Source organism: Pogona vitticeps, chromosome 9 (genome assembly GCF_051106095.1).
Source record: "Pogona vitticeps strain Pit_001003342236 chromosome 9, PviZW2.1, whole genome shotgun sequence".
NCBI classification, from domain to species: domain Eukaryota; kingdom Metazoa; phylum Chordata; class Lepidosauria; order Squamata; family Agamidae; genus Pogona; species Pogona vitticeps.
The window spans coordinates 20,972,841-20,995,203 of NC_135791.1; the positions used below are offsets into that span (position 1 = coordinate 20,972,841).

Sequence of the window (22,363 nt, forward strand, 5' to 3'; positions counted from 1 at the left end):
TCTTGCTGGCTGGGGCCGATGGGAGTCAGGAGTGCAAGAACAGATGCAAGCATGATGGAGTGATAACCAAAACAAGACAAAAAAAAAGGAAGTATGGGGCATTTTAAAGACTAGCTTAGCTGGGTAGCTCAGTGGTTGCGAAGCCAGAAGTTAGGAGTTTGATTCCCCACTGTGCCTCCTGGGTGAACAGCCAGCCTGTGTAGCCTTGGGCAAGCTGCGCAGTCCCAGGACACCCCCCAGAGGAAGAGAAGGGTAAAACACTTCTGAGGACTCTACCTGGAAAATCCTGGAAGGGTCGCCCTAAGTCAAAATGGACTTGATGCACATGATGAAGATGAATAAAAATTAAAAACTAATAGATTTATTTCAGTGGGGGATTTCCCCACCACCACCTTTTCCCAGGAGAAAAGCTGAGTGCAAATGAAACGAATGAATTGCGACCAGGTGTAGGAGAAGGGAAGGCAGCCATCGGTGGACATGATGGCACTTTCTCCAGGCTGCCTGGTTTTCCCTCTGGATGAGTCCCTGCTCCATCTACTCCGCATCCGGCCCGGTGATTCATAGACACCAAACGGGAGGGGAATCGCTCTGAGGCAGAGAGTGTATTCTGCCCGCCTCTATTCCGTTGCGCAGGATGCGTCCCCACAGCGGGCATGGTTTGGATCGTTGCCTCGCCACCAGTTGTATCCGGAAGGCAAGGTCTTGCTCGACTATGCTGGACTGCAACTCCCATTAAGCCTAGCCAGTAAAGCCGGTGGGGGATAATGGGAGTTGTAATCCAACAGCATCTGGGGGGGGGGGGGCAAATGACCCCCAAGTCCCGCTCAAAAAGACTTCTTTGCACCCTGCGAGAGGGCCCCTCCAAGTCCCCCCTGGGCCAGTAGGGAACAAGAGACTCTAATCTCTAGCGGCTCTCTGCAGGAGCGCAGAGGCACTCTCGTTTCTCGCTTGCACCTGGAAGCGCCAGCCCCGTCCTTAGCAGGGCCTCCGCTCCCAAACCAACTCTCCGGGACGCTCTGAACAGCAACGGAGCGCGTTCTCCCTCCGGCCCTGCGCAGCTCCGATCCGCCTTTCCCTGCGGACTTGAGACTGGGAGAGGCGAGGCTGCGGGTTCGAGCCCCGGCACCCTCTCTTTTCCGAAAGCAAGAGGAATGTGTGTGTGTGTGTGAAAAACATCTTTATCGATTTCTCCCTTCTGGATGGCGGGTCTGTCCCTCCTCCCTCCTCCTCCTCGCCTTCCCTCTATGCCCAGCCCGGCCAGCCCTCTTCGGGGGGGGGAGACCCACGCCCTGCCCTGCCCTGCCCTGCTCGCCTTCGCCTGCCCCCGTGACGAAGCACACAGACGGAGAGAGACCGGCCCTCCCCGCTGGTTCCTTGCGGCAGACTTCCTCCGGCCAGCCGGCGAGCTCCTGGCTTTCCAACCCTCCCAATCCGGACCGGGTCGCCCCGTCGTGGCTTCCCGAGCGCACCTCCTTCGCTTTGCGCTCGGGCGCACCTCCTTGTGTTCCCTCTCGCCTCTTTTTTTTTTTTCCCCTCCTCCGCTTTCTCCACTTTCTGACACTTTTATTTCCTATTCAGTTGCGACTTCCTGGCGTTGGTTATCTGTTTGCATTCCTTCTCGGTCCGTTTACCGATCGGTCCCTCTTTCGCGGAGTTTTCTTTCTTTCTTTCTTTCTTTCTTTCTTTCTTTCTTTCTTTCTTTCTTTCTTTCTTTCTTTCTCCTCCTTCCTCCTCGGAGTTCTTCCCTTCCCTCCCGCGCTCCTGTCGCGGCAGGTGCCTCTCGATCCTCTCCCCTCTCTCTCCTTCTCTCCACTCCAAGCCCCATCATCCCCCGGCTCGCCCTGGCTGCCTGCTGGCTCTTGAAAAGGCACCGATGGGAGGCGGCCCAGGGGGACTTCTCTCCTTGCCTGCCCGCCGCCGCCCCCCCGGGCCCCAAACGGACCCCCGTCCCAGGCTGCGCCCAAGAGATGCAAACCAAGGGGGACCCGGCGGAGAGCACGGCGCTGCCCATCCCGAGAGAACCGGGCGAAAACCTGCGCCGCCTCCGCAGCAGGAAGCTCCTTTTGGGAGAGGAGAGGAAGCTGGCCGGCTGGGCCCTGGCCACGGCCCTCCTGGGCATCGGCCTGATGGTGCTGCACACCGAGCTGGCCTGGTTCGGACACTGCCAGGTAAGGGGGGGGGGGGTATCCTCCGGACAGCCGCGCCTCTGTTTGGGCTTCCAGACCTCTTTCTTTTTTCCTAAATTTCTTCCTGCTTCCCTCTCCCATTTCTGTCCTGAAGCCGGATCGAGGGGGAAAAAAACGTCCCCTTTTGGACTACAAAGCCCACCATCCCCCACACGGTCAAACGGCTTTGGGGACTGAAACCCTATGAATCACCAACTAGGGAATGGGGGATTCTGGGACCCCGTGTCCAAGAGTAGAACTTTTCCAAATTTCTAGGATACTGGATTCTATCAAATACTCCACCTGTGTTAAGGCAAGTGTTATTTACAACTTTCCATTGGACCATTTCAGCAACGTGGAGAGGGGGGATTTGCTGCTTGGGTAACAGCCTATCCTCCATACTACTTTACTCAGGCTTTGCACTCTGGAGAGGACACTTCTTGATACCGAGCATGTTACATTGTCTCTTGAGACTGAAGGATGCCTATGATGATGATAATTTACAACTCAGTTTCTATTTGAGGAATATTAAATTTTCCATTCACCAAGTGCCCTGATTGGAGCAAATCAAACAAAAGGAAGAAAGTTAGTTAAAATCCCATCAGCTGACAATCCAGGACAGACAAGGACGGAAAGCTGTATATTTTCAGACACTTGATACCTCTGTTTGGTCCATCGCACACCAATCTGATGAAGACTTCTGTGAAGCTCAAAAAAGAGACGGGCTAAAAGCAGGAGTTCACGGATGTGCTGATTAAACAAGTTGTCCAACTTATCCCCCACAAATGTTATCGTGGCCGTAAGCCTACATAGCTTTAAAAATTGATCAGCTGAAAGGGATGGAGGAGAGGTGTCTCGGTGGTTGCACGAATCAATATTTTTAAAAGCCAGGAGATTGTTTGCTGGAATGCTGCAAGCAGACTTGCTAGACGATGGACGCCTAGAGAGCAGGCACGGATCTCATAAATGGGAGACCTCCTGGAGGCTTATGACTTATCAAAAAATAGTATAGAACTCAGGAGAAGTTATACTTTGGACTAGAAGCCCCCAAAATCCCCTGGGCAGCAAGGCTGCTGGGACTTGTGATCCGAGAGAGAGAGAGAGAGAGAGAGAGAGAGAACTTTGCTATTTCTGGACATGCAGAATTGGGTAGATCGCTGGTCTGACCTACTCCTATGTGTCTTAAAAGATTTCTAGGGGCAGGTCTCACCGTCAAGCTAGACTCTAGATTTGAGGCAGCCTTAGGACATAGAAAAATGAGGTTGCAGCCTCATTTTGGGGTAGATTTGGGATTTTGTGAAAACTTGGCAGGGCAGAAACAGGAGGAGTCTCATCTGGCAGGATGCACTCTGTAGATGATTTCTCTTCAGCAAACTCTGCAAAAATGCCTGGGAGCTGGGGGTTGTGGTTGACATGGCATCAAGACTGTATACAGTACAAGCTGTTGTGGTTGCTTTTTTGGAAAAAAAATAGTTAAGAGCAGCCACAGGTTGCTGGATTTGGATGAAGGCCATTGTATTGAAAGGATAGCTCAACCCCCCCCCCCCCTTTCCACATTGTTCCAGCAATTAATGGCAGGCTTTCCATTTGTGATACCACATTTGTGTGTTCATATTTTCATGCTCTTGAGGCTGCCTGCTGTGGGATTGTTATTGTGCTGCTGATGAGGCTTGTCCGGCTGCTGCATCTTCTCTTCGGTTACGCTTTACCAGTCCGTCCTCTACTGGCTTTTGAAATCAGGAGTCATCCAACAGAGAGTAGCCACGGTCTTCTCTTTTTAAAAATATGTGATGGGTTCGGAATCGTCATCATTCCTGATGATTCTGAAAGTAACTACTACAAAGACTGCAGCCTGCAAATAGTGATAATAATGGTCAGGGTTTTCTAGATAGAGAATATGCAGAATAAGTTTACCATCCCATTCTTGAGGGGGGCAGGTGGCTGGGACTGTACAGCTTGCCCAAGGCCACCTAGGCTGGCTATATTTGCAGGAGGCAGACTGGGGGATTGAACTTCCAGCCTTTGGTTCTGCAGCCAGATACCTAAACCAGTAAGCTATCCAGCTAGCTGTGGTTTACCATTCCCTTTTTTTCTGGGGGCACCCTGGAACTATGCAGCTTTCCCAAGCCTACACAGGCTGTTTGGAATCGAACTCCGACCTCCAGCTCTTCACGCAGATTCTTTGACCACGGAGCTATCCAGCCAGCTCACCTGCAAACACTGCATCATTTATTATCCACCAGGAAAAGGAAAAGGAGGTGGGAAAGATGGAAGAAAAGTTGATGATGGGAATTTGGTAACATGTACTGTATATATACATGTGCAGGAGACGTGGTGGCGCTGTGGGTTAAACCGCAGAAGCCTCTGGGCTGAAAGGTCAGAAGACCAGCAGTCGTAAGATCGAATCCATGCAGCGGAGTGAGCTCCCATTGCTTGTCCCAGCTCCTGCCAACTTAGCAGTTCGAAAGCATGTAAAAATGTAAAGTAGATAAATAGGTACCACCTCGGTGGGAAGGTAACGGCGTTCCGTGTCTAGTCGCACTGGCCACGTGATCACGGAAACTGTCTTCGGACAAACACTGGCTCTACAGCTTGTAGACGGGGATGAGCACCGCACCCTAGAGTCGGACATGACTGGACTAAATGTCAAGGGGAACCTTTGCCTTTACATACATGTGCATAAGACCATATACACAGGCACATGGCCACCAATGAATACCCATGTAACGTATTAGCAAAATTGTAGACGGGGAGCTTCTGCCTCTCTCCAAAAGAAGCGGAAGGTCTAGTGAGCAGAAAGTAAAGATAGTGTATGCAGCGCTTCATAATATGGAGTAGAAATTTCCCCCTACCGGTTGTGCATGTGTTGTCGGATATGGGTGTGGGGTTTACAAAACCTCAAAGTTCTCTGAGTCATCTCAGCTCTGATTCCTACAGACGTGTTTTCCTTACCCTGGAGGCGCCTCTGATTGTTGCATTATGAGACATGGATAACAGAGATGTAGGGTGTTTCCAGAAAGTGCCACTCGGACTGGAGTTCAAGTTATATTGGGGAAAACGACACTTCTTCATTGACAGGACAGCCAGCCAAATCGAAAAATCTACGGTTAACTGATCATTCTGTGATGGTTTGCCATTAGGTCCCTTCCAGTTCAAGGTGCTTTGAGGAACTGGAGATAATCAAGGGGTTTATGATTGTCAAACCCTGGTGAGTTTCCATGACTGAGAGTAGAGATTTGAACCCAGGTCTTGAGTCTGAAACTCTGTCCTCTACTCTTTATCTTTTATACTGGCTTGTGGTACTTTATGAGGAACCACCAAAACGTCCCAAAATGTGCAAGATTTCAAATTCCTCCAAACTCATCAGAACATTTGTATAGAGATTATAGCATGGCTGTCTTTGGGGGATTTAAAAAAAGTTTTTAATTTAATTTTAATTTTTTGGTGGCACTAAATACAAGGCACTGGTCAAGGATGGTTTCGGACTGTTTCTGTCATTGCAGCAGCACGATTCGGAAGAAGTGACCTGTGGGAGAGGGGGCGTTATTTGGCTAGGCAGGTCAACTAGCCTCCAGCCCTTCTGTACAATGCAGGATTTGATTTTTAAATTGATCTCTTTTGTTTATTTATTTCTTTAATTTATATGCCTCCCCATTAGTGCGAAGCACTATTTTGGGTGGTTTACAGTAAGCTAAAACATATACTAAGAAACACAAGTGAACAATAAAATTTAAGACCATGAACAGCATAAAACCAAACTGAGTAGAGACACTTTCCACTATAATATCAGGACAGGAGGCGTATAGTCAGCCAGGTGTCGGGGTGAAAGGCCTCCGTGAAAAGCAACGTTTTAAGTTGCATCCTAAACGATAGCAGGTAAGAAGCCAGGTGTAGCTCCTCTAGGAGCCGGTTCCATAAGGTTGGTGCCACTGTGAAGAAGGATCTGCCCCTTGTGGATGAACTTTTGGGCCTCCCTTGGGGGGGGGGTTCATGCATGAGCCTTTCCTAGGAGGATCTGGCGGGTCGGGCGGATGACATGGGGGAGAGACGCCCCGCGAAGGAACCTGGTAATGCCTGTCATTTGGCATAAGGAACTGGCAATTTAGATACTTGCAGTTTTGAGTTTTTGCATATAGCTTTTGCTTATGTATGCTGCCTTGGGTCCTTTTTAAGGTGAAAGGCAGAATACAAACATACAAGTAAACAAACAAACAGATAAATAGATAGATAAAGAAATAAACTGTTTATATCATATAATATTGGGTTTAGATCCCCCTTTTTTTCAACCTGTTAAGCCCCTGACTACACACAAACCACAACTGAAAACTGGTCTCCATGTTTTAGAGCTCCTTGGAGGAAAGATAGAATATATGTATGTAAACAAAAACTGAGTGTAGTGTAGCGGATAGGGTGACGGACTAGGACTCAGGAGGTCTGCGTTCAAATCCCAGCTCTGCCATGGAAGCTCACGGTGGGTGTGGAACCAGTAAAAACACTCCTTAGGTAGCTTACTTACCTTGAGAACCCCATTAGGGTAGCTGTAGTGGGTTCTGACTTGATAGCACGTAACATAACGTGTATACAAATAAGAAAGCAACCGGAACTTGAATAATTATGCCTTTGGATCATGACTTCCACAATCTCCGAGGTGGTGTCCATGCCACCTGGAGGGTTAGGAGAGTGATAGCAAAATATAACTTTTCCAGGGTCTGATGCCAAGGTGACCCTTCCCTCTGCAACTAGCATTCAGAGCTACATTGCTACTGAACATGGAAGTTCTATCTTGGTATCATGGCTTTGCAAAGACTTCATCATGGCAATTATGGGGATAGAGTTTTATGTTTGGCAGTTAATTTTATAGGAGACAATGCCTGCACATGGACATGAAATTTTCCCACTTCCCTTTGATGTGAAACTTAAATCCCCTTTTTCCATCTGTAAAATCTCCCATCCCTGTATAATTGAGTTGTTCAGCATGTCCAGCCTTGTTGCCCTCCCGTCCCATAAAATGACATCTCCTGTAACTTCTTACCCTGTAGAAGGAAGGAGATTTTTAAAGAAAGCAAACACCAGATCCTTGCTCCAACATGCTTGTCTCCGTTTCTTCCTTTGAGATCTGTCACATTTCTCTCTGGGCTGCAGTCCGGGACCCATAGGATGAGGGGCATGGAGGACATAAAGACCACAGAAAGGAAGATAGGAATGTGTTTACTGGGGGGTGTAATGTAGAAGACATCAAGGAAACATCCTGCCACAGTTGGGCAACATCATTCTGCTTCAAAACACGTTCTCAAGAAGCTGAAGATCTGTTATCACTTATCAGCCATGTAACGAAAACATAGCTGATCTTGAAACCTAGCTGCCGTGGAATTTTCAACCGAGAGATGGGGAATATGTCACTCCTGAGGTTGTGGGACGACATGTCCCAACAGCACTAGACAGCTGGACTAATGGTGAAAGTTGGTGGGGCGGGAACCCGACATCTACAGAGAAAGACTTCCTTTGTCCCTACGTTAAGCCATTGTCTGTACTTGAAGATAAGGCATGTGCTTATTAAGCAAAGTTAGGCAATCGCTTTCGAATCTGAGGGACAGCAGTCATTGCAGACATTCTAGGACCGGTCCTTCATCCTGAGCAAGTAGAATGTGCATGAATGTTCTGTGGAGTCACTAAGCCTTAGGGAATGACAGGGTTACAGAGGTGAGCAGGCAGCAGGTGTTTCAACCTTGTACAAGCTGCTGGATAGCTCTGTGGTTTAGGTACGGTCGGGAATCCATATGAGGGGCTGGATTTCACGATCCATAGAGTCCCTTCCACCTCTGCAGTTCTAAGATTCCTATTGTTGCAGCTGTTGTTGTTGTTATTATTGTTATCCGAAAATACTAGACACAGCCAATCAAAACTATAAAAAAAAATAGATACTGTTCCCAAAGCCCCAATGACTACGGGGACCACGGAGGTGTGTTTCTTCCAGAGGCGAGATGTTTCAATTGCTAGGTCTCTGTAGTTTGTTAGTTTTTCTAATTCTTTATCTTCAACTCTGGCATCCCCTGGAATTGCAATGTCAGTGATCCAGACATTTCTTCATTCTGTCACTACTCTGTCTGGCGTGTTATGTTCAAGGTGTTTTATCGATTTGGAACTGGAAATCTCACAAGATCTTGACCTTCCTCATTTTCTGACCCCTTCTCTACCTGATGTTCCCATGGGTTTTTGGAGGCTGGCAAGTTATATATTTTTTTGAAAAATGACCAGTGTACTACTTTTGCCACTCTATGATGTCTAACTTTGTAATCTGTTTGTGCGATCTTTGGACATTCACAGATGAGGTGTGTCACCGTTTCATCTTTTTATTGGCAGAGCCGCCTAGAGTGGTCACAATGACCAGATAGGCAGGGTATAAATAGAATAACTAACTAACTAACTAACTAATTAACTAACTAACTAACTTTTTTTTTCTGGTTCTTAATGTTGCCATCTTGGAGAATATTAATTATCATAATTGCATCATGTTATTTATTTTTCTACATTGTTTTAATGTGTTTTAATTTTTGTAAGCCGCCCCGAGTAGACGTTGTCTAGAGGGGCGGGGTAGAAATTGAATAAATAAAATAAAAAAAATTAAACTAACTAACTAACTAACTAACTAACTAACTAACTAACTAACTAACTAACTAACTAAATAAATAAATAAATAAATAAATAAATAAATAAATAAATAAATAAATAAAAGAGTTGAGATTTGCTGTTAGCATTAATTCGTCGGGTCTTAGCTTTCATCACATTGGTTTGTAATACTTGTCCTTGTGTAGCATATTATTATTATTATTATTATTATTATTATTATTATTATTATTATTATTATTATTATTATTAGTAGTAGTAGTAGTAGTAGTAGTAGTAGTAGTAGTAGTAGTAGTAGTAGTAGTAGTAGTAGTAGTAGTAGTATTAGTATTAGTATTAGTATTAGTATTATCAGTATTATCATTATTATCATCATCATCATCTCTGTTTGGAAGTGATACTGTATTCAGTAGAGAAGATTCAGAAAAAGTGGCTTTTTTGAGGTGGTAGGTTCACCTCCTCCCAGGTACAAACCAGAAAAAAATGAACTGTGAACTGGTTCATTTTCTGGAGGTTTGAGGGTAGTTCGTGGGTAGCCACGAACCACGAACCATCGTGAACCATAATTTGTCCGGTTCGTGTCCATCTCTGGTCCCCATTACCAAGCTGATTTTGCTTTTGCGAAGGCTCATCCTGCCATGTCTTCTATGAGGATGCTGAGAAGCATGCAATTGTAAAGTGGGCAGGCAGGTTCCTTGTTTCTGCCAACTAGGCGGTCGGGCTTTCCCCCATTCTCAAAAGACCTCCATCCTGTGATGCTGAATAAGCAGGATAAGTCATACCAATATTTCCCTTCTCGTTAGGAACACAGACTGAGGCTTACCAGCTAGACAGAAAGAAGGAAACCCCCTGCAATAAGAGTAGCTATATGTACATGTGTATAGTTATAGACAGCTAAGGTTTCTCTTTTGCCTTAGGTTGTAGGAATTAAGAAATTAAACTATATCGGGTGACGGAGCGGAAAATGGAAATAAAAGTTGGGCTGCCTTCTCCCACAAGATCCTTTCTCAAATTCAAGATCTACTTTGGAGGTTCTCCCTAGGTAATTTTGCCTGATCAGTGGTGTTTAGAGAGGGGTACAAATCAGAAAAATTGTGATTCGTTTGGATTTGTGATTTGTTGAGGTCAACAAATCACAAATTATGAAAAAAAATATTCTGAATCAATTCATCAATTTGGTTGTTGTGGGGGTTTTTTGGGCTCTTCAATTCGTCAATTTGTTTTTGACTTTAAAACCCTGTAAAACAACCCTCCCCAAGCACTTAGAGATATTCGCAGGGAAGATTCTCCTGGCTCCCCCCTACAATCCCTCCAAGATTAGTGTTTCTAGGTGCCAGGGGTGCTGCTGGTGGCTTTTTATGGTCAAACAAAAATCGCTTTAAAATTGTTGATTTGCATTCAGAGGAGGCATTGGTTCGTACAGATACAAATCAACAAATCAGCAATTTTTGAATGAACTTGATGCTTCGGGATTTTAAATTTTGTGCCCATCTCTAGTGGTGTTACCGTGTTTTTGGAATGCCCCCCCCCCATCTGTGCAACAACCCAATGCTTGTAATTCAGGTGACAGACAACATATTTAAATGAGTGACACATCTCTTATTCTCTTCCTCTTTCCCTCACATTTCTCTCCGATTTTCATCCTGTGTCTTGTGTCTTCACTGTGGTTTTTAAAATGATCATCCTGTTTCTGGCGAAACAGTTTGGAGATGTTTCTTAGAAACTTGGCATTTCAATATTTTAAAAATAAACAGAATACATTTTAATACTGCAGATACATAAGTATCACCGTAGACTAAAGGAAATCCAAACGAGTTCAGTAGTATTTACTCCCTGGAAAGTGTATTTAGGACTGTGGCTGAGGCCATCTAGTTAGTCATCAGCGGAGTCTGGCATGATTCACTTTCTGGGAGACCAGCCACTGTGTCTGGGGCTTAGTTTGGGCTGGGCCTCATGGCAGATGCCAAGAATATCCAATTTCTGCACCCTTTAGTTTTGGCACCACCAATAGCTGGGGGATTCTGGGAGATGGAGTCCACAAATCTGAAACTTCCAGGCTCCCAATCCAGACTAGTAAAGCTGTGTTTGTGGAGACTTCTTAAAAAAACTCCCCATATCTATTACCTATTCTATCGGGATAGGGGGCGCCCAGGTGGGGACATCCTCTGGAGGATTAGCTTATTCTCCTATCTAGAGTTACTTCAAGAAAACACACTTTTCATTTAAAGTTATAGCCACCTAGGTAGAGTTAATGAGGCTTTGCCCTGGGGCACCACAATTCAGAAAATGCCTAAATCTAGAATCTACTGGTGGGTACTGAGGAAATAAAAGCAATGTTACACATCCCGTTCACTTTTATAACAGGCAAAGATAGAGAGAAAGAGAGAGAGAGAGAGAAGGAAGGAAGGAAGGAAGGAAGGAAGGAAGGAAGGAGAGAGAGAGAAAGAAAGAAAGAAAGAAAGAAAGAAAGAAAGAAAGAAAGAAAGAAAGAAAGAAAGAAAGAAAGAAAGAAAGAAAGAAGATGAAGACTCTGTAACACCTTAAAAACGTCTATATTTTAATGTGAGGTTTTGAGGACAAGTGCTTTTCCTCAGACAAAAGAATGGCTTTTATGCCACTCTTGTCCACGAAAGCCCACATTAAAAGATAGCAATCAAACAATATAGTCACAACATTCTTGTCTTTTTTATTTTTTAAAAAAATTCTTTTGTTTTTGCCTGCTATGCTAGCACAGACTAAAACGTCTACCCTTTCCAAAACATTCGCTTTTATTTTATTTTATGCTCCTCCTTTTGGGCTGGAGTCCCATGCTCATCTCTTGGGGCTAAGCAAGCAGGACATGGTGGCCGGTATGTCAGGTGGCCAGATTTTCTTGCTCCAACACTGGTTATAGTGGGATCATAAACTGGAAATTTGCAAACCAAGCTGCAATCCAAAGCAGAGTTCCTTGAGAGTCCATCTCAAATTCAATCTACGGAATCGGCAGTTACAGAAATCGAATGTGTAAAAACTTCCTTTATTATTGCAAGTTTGAAATTCCCCTCGACGTTTTTCCATTGCCACCACTGGGGACAGTGTTGCCAGGAAGCAGCCTAAGGCGGTTACATCATCGGATAGATGCTAGGTGGTTTCTAAAGATCAGCGGTGGGTTCCTGATCATTGCCAGGATGTGGAATAAGTTGCTTTACTGTACTAGGACTTGTAGTTCAAGCAGCCTCTGTAAGTGTCCGTGTTGCTGAATTTCACCCAAGAAATTTTGCCTTCATTTCCATGAAACAACATAAAAGGCAAGTTTAGAAACAATAACAACCTTATAACTACAGAGTTGGAAAGGACCTTATGGATCATCGAATCCAATCCCTGTCAAAAAGGGACAGTGGGGATTCGAATTCCCAACCTCTAGCTCCACAGTCAGAGACCTGAACCACTCAGCTATCCGGCGATGTTTGGTCCTTCCCTCTTCAACTGTTGAAGGTTGCATGGAAGGCTTCCTCAGCTGATGCCCTCAAAATGCTTGACATTCCTGCAAAATCTGACTGTTCTTGAGCTTTGAGCAATGAACTGTGTGAGCTGCGAGAATAATTGGCATGCGTCAAACTGAACAAGCCTCCTGCATTTCTCGTAGTTTTGGAGGAAAGAGAATTTCAGCAACACCAGCCAAAACCTTGCTCGATACAGTGGTGCCTCGCTAGACTATGATAATCCGTTCCACTGAAATCGCTGTTTAGCAAAATCATTGTCTAGCGAAAAGCATTTCCCCGTTGGAATGCATTGAAACCTGTTTAATGCGTTCCAATGGGGAAGAATCATTGTTGTCTAGCGAAGATCGGCCGTAGGAAAGCCGCTTTGCGAACCACCGATCAGTTGTTTAAATCGCTGTCTTGCAAAGCTTAGGTCCTGAAAACACCTGTTTTGCGAGCGCAGAGGAAGCTGTCAAAATTGTTGTCTAGCGAAAATTGGTTTGCGAAGCAGGGACCAAACATTGTCCAGCGAAATTCCCCCACAGGAATCACTGTTTTGCGAATTGCTATAGAGATTGCAAAAAGTCAATTTCTAGCGAAAAAATGTCATGGGGGGTAACTGTCTAGTGAGGCACCACTGTAATAAAATGTATGGAACCCCCTCCTCTTTTCTGTGCACCCTTCTTGCTTCACCATCATTTTACCACCAACTGCCACCAATACAACCCACCCACCCTGCATTTCCTTAACTCTGTGTAAGATGCTGTAGCGAACACCACAGTCACTCCCCCTGCATAGAGCAGTGGGATTCTTGAGCTAAGGGGTCTGGGAATTTTAGTTCCCCAAAGTAACTCTCCCGAGCAATGCCCAGAAGGCTTTTTAAATGATGTAGATGTGGTGGATAAAAGCAGGAAGGGAAGATATGAAGTCACAACAAACTTCAGTGCTTTCTGTGTCTTGAATTGTTCTGGCAACATCTCCGATTCTGATGTGCATTTTTAGGAAGTATCTTGAACACATACTTCCTTGTATTTCCGATGCTGTGGGGCAGAAAGCTGCCCTTTTCTTTATTGACCACGCACATTCTTGGCACTTAGCCCAAAACTGAAGCATCTGGCCTTCTTCCCTCCCAGTCTCTCCCCCCTCACCACCGACACTTTACCCTTAGTCCCGATTGTTGCTCCTTTGCCTTCGCCCTCCGCCTGACGTGAACTTCAGCCTCGTCTCTGGAGGGCACAGAGACCTGAAGCAAGCTTCCCCTGGCAGATGGAGTGCTTTTCCTGGACTGCCATGTGCCAGGAGACCTCGGATCCGGTCCACTCCCTGCTTGGGAAGGAATGTGTCTGAAAATCAAGATGGTGCGGGGAGAGAGCGGAGGCGAGAAGGAAGATGGACGCATCAATCAAAAGATGGCGTGCTGTCAAAACCAATCAAGACACTTGGGGTCTTTCTGCCCTTTCTAGAGTTTGGAAAAGCTTCTGTTTTTCACAACTCATAGAATGCACTCACAATATCCAAGCGTTGGTTTCGTTAAGGAGGGGAAGGCATTAATTAGTCCCCTTCTTTTTACCAGAAATGAACTCTGTATTAAACTTGTTTTGCACAGGCTGTAAATCAATGCCGTTCGAACTAGTTCAGGCATTTAAGTTCACTGGATTGTTAAAAAGCTGCTGTTCTGTCTTTATTGATTTACTTCCCACTAACTTGGTTAACTGGTTTCAGTTATGTCCCATTCTGTGGAATGGAGTGACTTCCCTTTTTTATTATTATTATTAGCCCTGTCCCTGTGCCTTGAACTCAACACAGGGAAATTTAGCTGGTGCAGCTTTTCCTGGGTGCTAAGATGCGAAAACAGCGAAACATAGGAAACTGCTTTCAGATTCTTAATCCATTTAGTTTCACATTGTCAGGCGGATTCTGGGAGTTGTGAAAAGTAGCTTGGTAAATTTTGAGATTTTTTTTGCTACGTGGTTAAAAAAACCCCACAGTGGTTGAACTCAATAATTTTTCTGGGAAAAACATCTCCTTTACCACTGAGCATTGTTCTCTTCCAAAGTGAAGGAAAAGCCTCACTTTTAGTATGTGTACATATAATATAATTTTCATTAGAGGCAGAGGAGCAGCAGCTGTGAAAAAGTTGGCAACCATGATGGTTACTTGGCCTCTAGCTACTGCAGATCCTAACGAAAAACAAGGGGCCGCTGTGTATTTATAATTTCCATATTTTCACACCAAAGACACTGCCTGTGCCCGCCAGCCGCCCTTACCACCATGTGTACAAAGAGTCTTCTTTTGCCTGTGTACTTCGTATTCATTTATTTACAGAAACTGGCCCTGCGCCAGCGCCTGATGAAGGGTGTGTGACTCAACCGATCATAATAACCGTTTCCTAACAAAGCTTAATAGGATGTTTAAACTACAGCAGGTTTTATTGTATCATAACAGCAGCTATTCACACACATCCGAGAAGGTGTTTATGATCTGGATAGGCAGACACGCAGAGGGAATGAAATCAGCGATAAGACGGTCTGCTGGTATTCTAGAGTCAGTGCACGAATTTATGTGCATATAGGTATTTCTGTCTCCTGTCGCCTCACTGTAATAGACAAAGTGGGGACAGCAAATGATTTGGAGTAAAACTTCAAAAATCCAAAACTATCAGCCACGCTGGTTCAGATGATGGGAATTGTAGTCCATAGTACTTGGAGGCTTACTACAATTTGTAAGCTCTAAACTGTCTTCATTAAAGGCATGTTTGTGTTCCGATCACAAGTAAGATTGCCATCCTATTCTGTATCAACCGGCCTCCTTTTGAAAGATGCTGTTCCTCCTGGGTCCTGTGTTTCTAAAAGGACTGGAGTGACCAAAGAGCAGTGCCAGATTTAGGGATCTGACTGCAGAGCTAGAGGTTGGGGGTTCGATTCCCCACTGTGCCTCTTTAACAAGGGCTGGATTTCATGATCCATAGGGTCCCTCCCAGTTCTGCAGTTCTAAGAGTCTTATAATTATTATATGTGGAAACCAGGTCTTACAAGAAATAGTGGAAGGAGCTGGTTATGTCTATCTTGAGGAAAAATAAGATTTCATGGGGTGGGGGGGAAGACATGGTAGTTGCTTTAAATAGCCAAAGAGGTGTCATGAAGTAGAGGAGACAAACTTGCTTTTCTTTGCTTTGTTGGGTAGATTTAGAAACAGTGGATGATGATGGGAGAGAAAGAAATTTCAGCTCCCGTTAGGAGAAAGGGCCCAATAGTTTATGAGATTCCTGCATTGGGTAGGGGGTTAGAATAGATGGTCTTGAGTGGGCACATTCAACATGCTGAAGAGTTGGTTGTTGTGGGTTTTTCGGGCTCTTTGGCCGTGTTCTGAAGGTTGTTCTTCCTGATGTTTCGACAGTCTCTGTGGCCGGCATCTTCAGAGGACGGGAGTAGGAACTCTGTCCATGCTCTGTTTACTCTAGTCCTTTGACGATGCCGGCCACAGAGACTGGCGAAACGTCAGGAAGAACAAGCTTCAGAACACGGCCAAAGAGCCCAAAAAACCCACAACAACCATTAGATCCCGGCCGTGAAAGCCTTCACGAATACTCTGAAGAGTTATTGTTTTGGAGTATAGCCCCCAAAATCCCCAGCCCGAGGAATGGGATTCTGGGAGAAGCAATGCTAAAAGTTATTTCCCACCCTGCCTACAGGCTCTGTGCATGTTAACACAATTTTTAAAAAGTCATCTCCCTTAGAGGCACAGTCAGAGACACAAATCAGAGATGTACAACCGTGATCTTGGCTTTTTATCAAGGACAAGTAACCAATAAGTAGTTAATATTTTGGATAAACATGATCTACTAAGAGTTGATCATGTGCGGTCTGTGGCTTTTCTCTCCCTGGCACACCTTTCCATGAAAAGTTACAGGGCTGTTCCTCCATACCAGAATATTCCCTTGGCATAGACAACCTAGCGGGCTAGGGAGATAGTTAAGATGGAGCATTTTGGTTTCTCACATCAGCATTCAGGTATGTCAGCTCCCCACCTTGATTGCATCCGAGGTGGTAGAGTCAACACTTTATTCAACGTGCTATAGTCATGCGTTAATCAGCTCAGTGGGAAATGGTGCTGTGTCTCTGTGTTTTTCTCTCTCTCCTTCTTTCTTGATCCAGCCGTTTCTGGCACCCAAGCAACCCCCCCCCCTTCTCTTGGTCCAAGGAGCAAGCCAAAGTTCACGTTGTGTTATTGTTCAGGACACAATCGCTCCGTTCATGGTTCATACCCGAAAGCGCATGGGTGGAGAGGCGAGGCTGGGACTGATGACAGGATAAATATTAATCCAGATGGACCAGGTGACACAGTGTCCACACACACACCAGCCCCTAGCCAGCAGGAGAAGCTGCCTGGGGCAAATATGGACGAGCCTAGAGACTGCTAGGATGTGTTCCCGGCACTGAGAAGGAAACAGGGACTAGTGGTTAGAGACACCAGAGGAGGGGACCTCATAGGGGCAGGGGGAGTAGAGGAGAATAAAAGCAGGAGGGCAGCCAAGATCCACATGTTAAGATCTGAGCGGCTGGAAGGATTTTCAGGCCTCAGAGGGCTGCATAGCCATTAATCCTGCCCTGATCCCTCTAATGCAGCCTTGCCACAGGACTTTGTATCCTGATGTGTTGGAGAATAGCTCCCATCATCCCCAACCAACATGTGACATCCTGTCACAAGTCCGTCTGACACAGCTGCAGGGCACCAGGTTTGGGGAAGCTGCTGTGCCCCATCCCGTTCTGGAGATATTCTTTAAACATGCTCAGAGACTCTGTACCTTGAACACAGGACTGGGGGGGTCATCCTTGTTCTCTCCATGTTGAGAAGAGATTTGTGTTTTATGGGAGACCTTCCTTTTAGCAGTTAAGGTCACAGCCTTTCATCCATATATAAAAAAGGCAGCTTCTCTCCTTCTCAAGGGGTGTCGGAAAGGAGCTTTCAGTCCTTCATGCCTGACAGATATTCAGACATAACAAAGTTTGGCTCATCTGCCACGGTGTTTTTGCCACCCAATCTGGAATGTTAAGCCATACTGTCCCAGCAAACTTTGAAATCCTGGTTGCTCATCACAAACCAGCCCTGCCGCTCCACCCTCGCAGAAATTCCAGACACCTCCTCTCTGGACTTAGACCAACAAACCCATTCTGGTTCATTGCATTTTGAGCAGGAGCAGTTCTTTTGCGAAGACAATGACTCTTAATTGCCCGTTCACATGAAACTCGGCTCTCAAAATGTTCCTTTATTGTATATAATGATGGTGATGATGATAATGTGCCAACAAGTTGATTCTAATGTATCATGACCTAACAGTAATAGAATGAAGAAAGGTGTGGATCATTGACATTGCAGTTCCAGGGGATGCCAGAGTTGAAGATAAAGAAATGGAGAAATTAACAAAACACAGAGACCTGACCATAGAAATAACTTGCTTGTGGACGAAACACATTTCAGTGGCTCCCATAATCTCCAGAGTGTTGGGAATAATGCCATGGCATTTTATAAAATATTATAATCAGCTGCAGATTGTAAAATAGCGTCACCAGAGCTGCAAAAAAACAGCAGCATTAGGAACATCATGCAGATTACACTGATATTTAACTTAGGTTTTTGGTTAAAACTTGCAGCTGTTATATGATGCCAGTCAAATATTGTGTCTTGTATTTTTGAATAATCATGTGCTGCCAAGTCAGTTCAAATTTACAGCGACTCTTTCCAGGGTTTTCCAGCCAGATAATATTCAGAAATAGTTCACCCATTCCTTCTTCTGGGGGTGCCCTGGGACTGTGCAGCTTGCCCAAGGCCATCCAGATTGGCTTTTCTCCCTGTGGGAAATCAAGTTCCCAACCTCTGATTCCGCAGCCAGGTACAGTGGGGTCTCTACTTAAGAACGTCTCTACTTAAGAACAATCCAACTTAAGAACAGCTCCATTTGCTAAATTTCGCTTCTACTTGAGAACAGAAATCCAAGATAAGAACAGGGAAAAAAAACTTTTCCTGCTCTTTTTTTAACCTTAGGTCATTTTAGGTTAAAAAAAAATTCTCCCCCTAGTGGTAGAGTACGTATTAACCAGCTTTGCATTAGTTCCTATGGGAACTAATGCTTCAATGTACGAACGCACCTCTACATAACAAAAAAACAGCCAGAACGGATTAATTGGTTTTCAGTCCATTCCTATGGGAAGTTTTGCTTCAACTTAAGAACGTTTCAACTTAAGAACACCATTCCAAAACGGATTAAGTTCTTAAGTAGAGGTTCCACTGTAGTTTCTATGGACGGAAAAGAGCAGATACAGATTAAATGGTTTTCAATGCATTCCTATGGGAAATGCAGATTCAACATAAGAACTTTTCAACTTGAGAACCACCTTCCAATACGGATTAAGTTCTTAAGTAGAGACCCCACTGTACACGGTATTAATATCTTGTCCACCGGGGTCAAGGAAGAATACAGGCTTACCTGCCAATCACAAGTGGCCAGCATCTTAGACCGGTGGTTGCCAACTCTGGGTCCCCAGATGTTCTTGTCCCCCTGTACCATTCACAACGACCTTTGGGAGGTAGCTTAGGCTTACAGACTGAGTGAACATTTGAACCAAAGACTCTGGAGCCACGGTCCAGCGCTCTAGAGCCACTATGCCACGCTGCGTTGTGGCCTGTGCAGCTCACAACAACATAATAGATAACCTATGTCCCTGCCTTCTCAAGAAGAGAAGATTCAAAGTATTCTCAAAGGCTTTCACGGCCGGGATCTAATGGTTGTTGTGGGTTTTTCGGGCTCTTTGGCCGTGTTCCAAAGGTTGTTCTTCCTGACGTTTTGCCAGTCTCTGTGGCCGGCATCTTCAGAGGACTGGAGGAGACCGAGCATGGACAGAGTTCCTACTCCAGTCCTCTGAAGATGCCGGCCACAGAGACTGTCGAAATGTCAGGAAGGACAACCTTCAGAACATGGCCAAAGAGCCCGAAAAACCCACAACAACCATCAGTTGTTCCTTGATCTAGTTTGGAAATAAACTAGAACAAGAACAAGGTGAAATTAGGAGGGTTTTTTTCTTTTCTTTTTAAATGAGCTTTATTGAGGGTGAGGGTGAAGACGTTGGCCTTCATGGCTCATCCTCCCTTCCCACTCATGCTGTGGCAGTCTGTCTCTCTTGGAGGCCCCTTGTGTCTTGCCCTCCTTGTATGTCTCTTGAGCGTGGTCCATCTCAGCTCCTTTCCCCATTGTCATAATATTTGCTCAGGGTGTCTCCCATTCAGCCCTGGCTGCTTTTCAATGGCCCAGTTAAGGGTGCCTTTTTCAGAAATGTAAGAAATGTCACCTTTTTTTTTCCCAGCCAAGGAAAGGAAAAGTCTTCCTCTCTGGGGCAAACGTGCTGCCTTTCCCAGCCTAGAGGGAAAGTCATGTGTATCACCTGAGAATGAGGCAGGTCTGCAACACCTACGTCTTATAAAAAATGAATAAATCAATAAATCTGCATTGGTCATCACCTTGTGCGGCAAGCAGCTGCTGGATTCTATTGCTCTTTTAAGTGAAGCTTGCAAAAGTTCTTTCCCCCCCCCTTTTTAAGGGGAATGACATTCCCAGAATCCTCCACCTAGCACGGCCTCTGGAGATTCTGGGTGATGTAGTCCAAACAAGGAACTTTGGGAAAAGTCCGGTCTTGGCATTCCCATACAGTGTGTGCATTCCAAGGTATTGTGTCCAGGACTGCGACCTAGGTGTGTGTGTGAACGGGACAATAGGGCCTTTTAGCCAGCACCTGGCTCAGGTGGGAACTAGTTTCCTGGGTGAATACTGTTGCCCGCAACAAAACCACAATGGTGTGTTTGTTTTACAGGCACAGGGAGGCTTGGCCGTGCACACCTCGTCTGTTGGCCCACGCTGCCGGTTTTAACTCCTTTTATTAACTCAAAAGCTAGCAAAGCGGGATCTAATCTATGAAAAAAAGGAGCCGGCTATTTTTTTTTTTTGAGTGGAATAAAACAAACACCGGCAAGCGTTTGAGTGACACATTCGCCACGGAGCGCAAGGGTCCAAAGCAGTGGTTCTTAACCTGGGCGATATTGCCCCCCCTATGGGGCGATTTCATTTTTCAGGGGGGCGATGGAATGAAAAGGGGGTGACGTGGGGGTGAAGGAACATAAGGGGGACAATAAGGGGCGATGGAGCCTCTGCGCCACTGCCACCATTGAGGAAGTTATCATCGCCCCCCCTCCCTGCGCCGCTGAATCGAGAGCAGCTGGTGCTGGCAGTGGATGTGTTGCCACCATTGAAAAGTTATGATAGCCCCCCTCCCCGCAGCCATGCTGCACGGCCCCCCTGCCACCGCTGTGGGGAGGGGGGCGACGATAACTTCCTCAATGGCTCAAGGGCACATATCTTTCAAAAAGATTAAGAACCACTGGTCTAGAGCACAGAATTTATATACAGGGAGGGATGTTTGGGGGTGATGGAGTAGTCGAGGCTGGAGGGTCACAAGTCAGGAAAAATTGTCTGACTGGAATGGACGCAATTATACGGGAGAAGGAAATGGTTCAGACACTCTGGGTCAAAAGCAGTTGAGGAATGAGGAGGGTCTTCAGAGGCTGGACTCAGGTTGAAGAAGGCCTCGGCCAAAGAGCTTTCAATCCTACTTTGCCTATTTTTTTTATTTATTTAATTTATACCCTGCCTATCTGGTCGGTGTACACACAGGCTTACTTGCCAATCATAAGTGGCTAGCACCTTAGACCAGTAGTTGCCAAATTTGGGTCCCCATATGCTCTTGGACTACAACTCCCAGAAATCCTAGCCAGCACAGCTAGTGGTGAAGGCTTCTGAGAGTTTTAGTCCAAGAACATCTGGGAAACCGTGATTTAGACGGACAGCTGAGTCTAGCTGTTCACACCAAAATCTCCCACGGTGCCCCAGAGCAAAGTTTTGCTAGGGGCACTGTGGGAAATTAACATGGCATCTGTATTTGGCCTCCTGATGCTGGTCAAAAGATGACCAGACTAGAACTCTTGTTAAAGTTGGGGCTAGGGATTATAGCACAGGAAAGTTGCTTCGGGGGACTACAAAGCCCATAATTTCTCAGCTAGATAGGAGATTCTGTATTGCAGTTTTTTTAAAAAAGGTAAATTTTCCAAGCTCTCCAGGGAAGGAATCATTATTAGCATTGCCAAGATAGCTTGACCCTAGATTTTGGTTCTGTTCCCATTTAGAGACCTAGAAAGAAAGAAAGAAAGTATAAGCCAGTGGAAATCTTTCAACAGGGCAAATGTGATCCTTGAAAACTCTTGTTTATACCATATAGAGCATTACTTCCTCTTGTTTGGCATTACCGTAACTGCCAATTGATTGTCTTAAATTTCCTTCCCCACATCATGGCTGACAGCCAGTTAGAAAAACTACCTGCCTTGAATTTCCTTAATCCAAAATTTAGAGGAGTTATTCTGAATTCCCCGAATCCCTCAAGCCATCAGGGCTACTTTCTGTAAATAGAGTAGCTTTTCCAAACGGCAGTGTAATCCCTTAAACGGGGTGTCACCATGCACCATCTTGTACATGAGTACTCAGGAGCAAGCCCTACGCAAGTCTGTGGCTCTAACTCCCAAATCATAGGTTAAAGATTCAGAACCTGTCCAAGGTATTTCGCCACCTGAGGCAAGGGACAAGATGGCCACCGCTCCTGTTTTCACTGGCTGGACTGGTGATGGACTCTTACAGGAGAGGATTCTCCATGACACCTGAGGAAACCAGCTTCATACATGAAAAAGAAGGGAGACAAGATTGAGGAACAGCTGAGGATTTGGGTAGGAGAGTTGTGGGTACGTTCCCATTCCTGCTCTCCAACTTCAGTCCCCTGAGGTAAATGCTTCGTTTTGTTGTTGTCCGTGTCCTCAAGTTAAAACCAATTTATAGTGACCCTAACAGAGCTGTCACGGAAAGCGAGATGTTTAAGGAGTGGTTTTACCAGTCCCACGCCCCCCCCCCCCCGTGAGTGTCCATGGCTGAGCTGGGATTCGAACTCAGGGCTCCTGAGTTTTAATCCCTCACTGTACCCATTATACTACACTGGACAATTGCCTCATTACTCAAGGGTAAAT

The 22,363-nt window shown here is 45.5% G+C and overlaps 1 protein-coding gene across 2 annotated transcripts in view; it reads left to right on the forward strand.

The window, feature by feature from the left end:
- The first annotated feature begins 1,326 nt into the window (after positions 1-1,326).
- The window catches only part of KCNN4 (potassium calcium-activated channel subfamily N member 4), a 49,653-nt gene continuing 28,616 nt past the window's right edge, over positions 1,327-22,363 (forward strand). The window contains exon 1 of one of the 2 annotated variants that reach the window (XM_020807486.3): positions 1,327-2,168. In XM_020807486.3, coding sequence (XP_020663145.2) covers positions 1,968-2,168 — 201 coding nt within the window. In that variant the 5' untranslated portion in view covers positions 1,327-1,967. The remainder of the gene's footprint in view (positions 2,169-22,363) is intronic. The other variant, XM_072979632.2, reaches the window with a different exon arrangement.